Raw genomic sequence first — 3,610 nt, 5'->3', positions numbered from 1 at the left:
GGGCCAGCTTAAGCAGCTGGGTAGCTGTTTGGCGGTCCAGGGCTTGGGTGAATTGGTTAATTGCAGGAGGCACTTTCAGCCACTTATAGAGGATGGCTCTCTGCCGCTGCAACCTGATATAGCGGGGCCATTTCACAAAGCGGGTGAGGTCTCTTTTGGGCTGGATATCTTGTCCAATGCCAAAATTTTTAGGCCTTTTCTCAAATAGTGGATTCACCACTTTCTTGGCCTCCTGCTTCTTAACGACAGCAGGGGCTGGAGCCACCTTCTTCCCCTTGGCCTTCTTTCCTTTCGGCATCTTGGGCGGCGGGATCTATTTACTTTTTTTTAATCTCCGTTGGCTTAAATGAAACAGCTGGTTTCAGTCAAAATTGAGGATGAGTTTTGTGAACTACAAAATGTTTCCAAGTTTTCTATTGCACAGGCCTTGGATTAAAGCCTTATTGTGCATTAAAGCCTTTTTCTGTCAATGCAAGTACAGTACTCTATTTCTAAAATGGAAATGATTACAGAGGTGATCAACTTTTTAATGCTTTAATCGAGTGTTCTTCTTTTCATAGTTACCTAATTGGCATGTGTAATAATATAGAAACTGTTTATAAACACGTATTCCTCCAAGAGGTTCTGAAGCTTTAAAAAATCCAGTTTATTTGCAGTAATCCTGTTCCTAACACCCATTTTAGTTAAAGAGTGGAGTCTCATGAAGATAATACATCACATGTGAAATAAACATCCTCTTCAAAATGAACATGCACTTCTATTTCTTCCCGTGCGAAAGGAAAGCAGCCATTGTCATCCAGATGTGCTGAACTGTCTCATGCAGTCTCATTCTAAAACAACAAAACAATTGGACCAGTTGCCAGATATTTCACGATTTTCAAAGAGAAAGGCATGCCTCAATATTGTTATTTTGTTTCAAATTTCTGTTTAATGTTAACATTAAAAACCACTTAGATACCAGAGTTGCTGTGAGGGCTTACATATTGGAATGAACAAATGGGGCTGCAAAAGGGTTGCTGATAAGGGTTGATGTATTTTAAAAATATTTTATTACAAAAATTTGAGACATAAAAATTTGAGAGATTGATAAAATACTCCTCTTTGTACTTATCACTCAGCTAAAACAGTGGTCAGCACTTTCAAAATCATCTTTCAAACTATCCCCTCCCTGCTTTTTTCTTTTGTGCTTGAGTATTTTAATGCAAATTCCAGATATCATGTCATTTCACCCATAAATAATACAGAAAGCATTGGTAGATGGTAAGGGTTTCTTTTTCTTTTCTTTTTTCTTTTTTGAGATGGAGCCTTACTCTGTCGCCCCGGCTGGAGTGCAGTGGCCTCTGCCTCCTGGGTTCAAGCAATTCTCCTGCCTCAGCCTCCCTAGTACCTGGGACTACAGGCACACATTGCCACGCCCACTAATTTTTTTGTATTTTTAGTAGAGACGAGGTTTAACCATGTTGGCCAGGATGGTCATGATCTCCTGAACTCATGATCTACCCGTGCTGGGATTACAGGCGTGAGCCACTGGCAGTGCCCGGCCAAGGGTTTCTTTTTCATAAACACTATGACATTATTACACTTCAAAAACAATGTCCCTTAACATAATTGAATACTCAGTCCATATTCAAGTTTCCCTCATGGTTAACAGATTTTATTTTTAATTTTTTTACTATTGGAAATTTTAGATATATACAGAAATGAAGAGAATAGTAGAATGAACCCACATACATCTATCACCCACCTTCAGCTTAACTCAATGTTTTGTCTATAACCCACGTGTTCTCCCCTGCCCCATAGCTTTTATCTTTCAATCATATCATTTAAACAATTTTCTATAGTGTTGACAGTCATCTAATGTAAAATTAACCATTTTCAACATTTCACCAGTGTACAATTAAGTGACATTTAGTAATTCACCATTTCGTGCAACCATCACCACTATCTAATTCTAGAACATTTCATTACTCCGGAAGGAAACCGTATACCCACTGAGCAGTCACTCCCCACTCCCCATTCCTCCCAGACCTGGTAACAATCTGATTTCAGGCCCAGCATGCTGGCTCACACCTGTAATCCTAGTACTTTGGGAGGCCAAGGCAGGAGGAGCACTTGAGTCCAGGAGTTTGAGATCAGCCTGGGCAACATAGCAAGGCCTTGTCTCTACGAATTTTTTTTTACAATAATTAGCCAGGCATGGTGGTACACGCTTATAGTTCCAGCTACTTGGAAAGCTGAGGCGGGAGGATCACTTGAACCCAGGATTTCGAGGCTGCAGTGAGCCATGATATCACCAGTGCACTTCAGCCCAGGCAACAGAGGGAGATCCTGTCCCAAAACAAACACAAAAATCCAATCTGCTTTCTGTCTGTATGAATATGCCTTTTCTGGATATTTAACAGAAATGGAAAGCCCCTAATAATTTTGAAATCAATCTAAAACACTGTATAATTTCATCCATAATACTTTAGTACATATCTTTAAAAGGTAACAACTCATTTAAAACAAATAGAACTGCAAGACTATCATCACACCTGAATAATTAAATAATTACTATCACAAAATACCCAGCCATTGTTCAAATTTCCATTTGTGTCATAAATGCCATACATTTGTTTTAGTTTGTCTGAATCAGGGTCCACAGGTCGTGATTTGATTATATGCATCTTAAACCTCTTCTCATGTAGAATTTCCCCGTCCATCTCCTTTTTCCCACTTGTAATTTATTTGTTAAAGAAATAAAATTGTCTTGTAGAGAGTCCCATGGTTTGCTATGGCTATTTGCTTCTCTGTGGCGTGTCTAACGTGTTTCTTTGTCTTTTGTATTTCCTGCACGTTGATGGTTTTGTCTAGAGCTGCACTGTCCTATGTGGTGGCCACTAGCCCCATGTGTTTATTGAAAACTTGAAATGTGACCAGTCCAAATAGAGATGGCTGTAAGCGTAAAATACACATCAGGTTTCAATGGAATGTAAACTATCTAATTACTAATTAATTCATGTTGATTTCATGTTGATATCATGATATATTGAGTTAAATAATTATTAAAATTAATTTCATATATTTCTTTTTAGTTGCTTTGAATGTTGCCACTAGAACATTTAAAACTACATATGTGACTTGCATCATATTTCTATTGGACAGTGCTGATTTAGAGAGACTTGTTAAAATTCCGTTTGCTTTTTCAGCAATTGTATTTCATAAGTAGTTCTGGCATGTGTGGCCAGAAGCACATTATGTTTCACTCTTCTAGTGATGTTAGCATCCATTGATAGTCAATGTTTGGATCTATTTATTCATTAGGAATTGAAAAATGGTGATATTTTAATTCTGTCATTCCTTTGGTAGTTAGTTGCTGAAACACATAAAGACAAACTCGCCTGTAATCGCATTGCTTTGGGAGACCAGTGTGGAAGAATTGCTTGAGGCCAGGAATTCAAGACCAGCCTGGGCAACGTACGGAGCTTCTGTATCTATAAAAGAAATAAAATTAGCCAGGCCAGGTGGCATCCACCTGGAGTCCCAGCTACACGAAAGGCTGAGGCTGGAGGATTGCTTGAGTCCAGGAGTTCGGTTACAGGGAGCTTTGATCATGACCCTGCACTCCAGC

At 39.0% G+C, this 3,610-nt stretch overlaps 1 protein-coding gene across 1 annotated transcript in view; it reads right to left on the bottom strand.

The window, feature by feature from the left end:
• The window catches only part of LOC108310433 (60S ribosomal protein L7a-like), a 13,906-nt gene extending 13,600 nt beyond the window's left edge, over positions 1–306 (bottom strand). Inside the window, exon 1 of the mRNA XM_037741703.1 lies at positions 5–306. Within this exon, the coding sequence (XP_037597631.1) occupies positions 5–298 (294 nt within the window). The 5' untranslated portion in view covers positions 299–306. The remainder of the gene's footprint in view (positions 1–4) is intronic.
• Positions 307–3,610: the final 3,304 nt, after the last annotated feature.

Source organism: Cebus imitator, unplaced genomic scaffold (genome assembly GCF_001604975.1).
Source record: "Cebus imitator isolate Cc_AM_T3 unplaced genomic scaffold, Cebus_imitator-1.0 Scaffold103, whole genome shotgun sequence".
Classification (NCBI taxonomy): Eukaryota; Metazoa; Chordata; class Mammalia; order Primates; family Cebidae; genus Cebus; species Cebus imitator.
The sequence above is the reverse complement of the archived record's forward strand: the minus strand, read 5'-3'. Positions and strand labels throughout refer to the sequence as shown.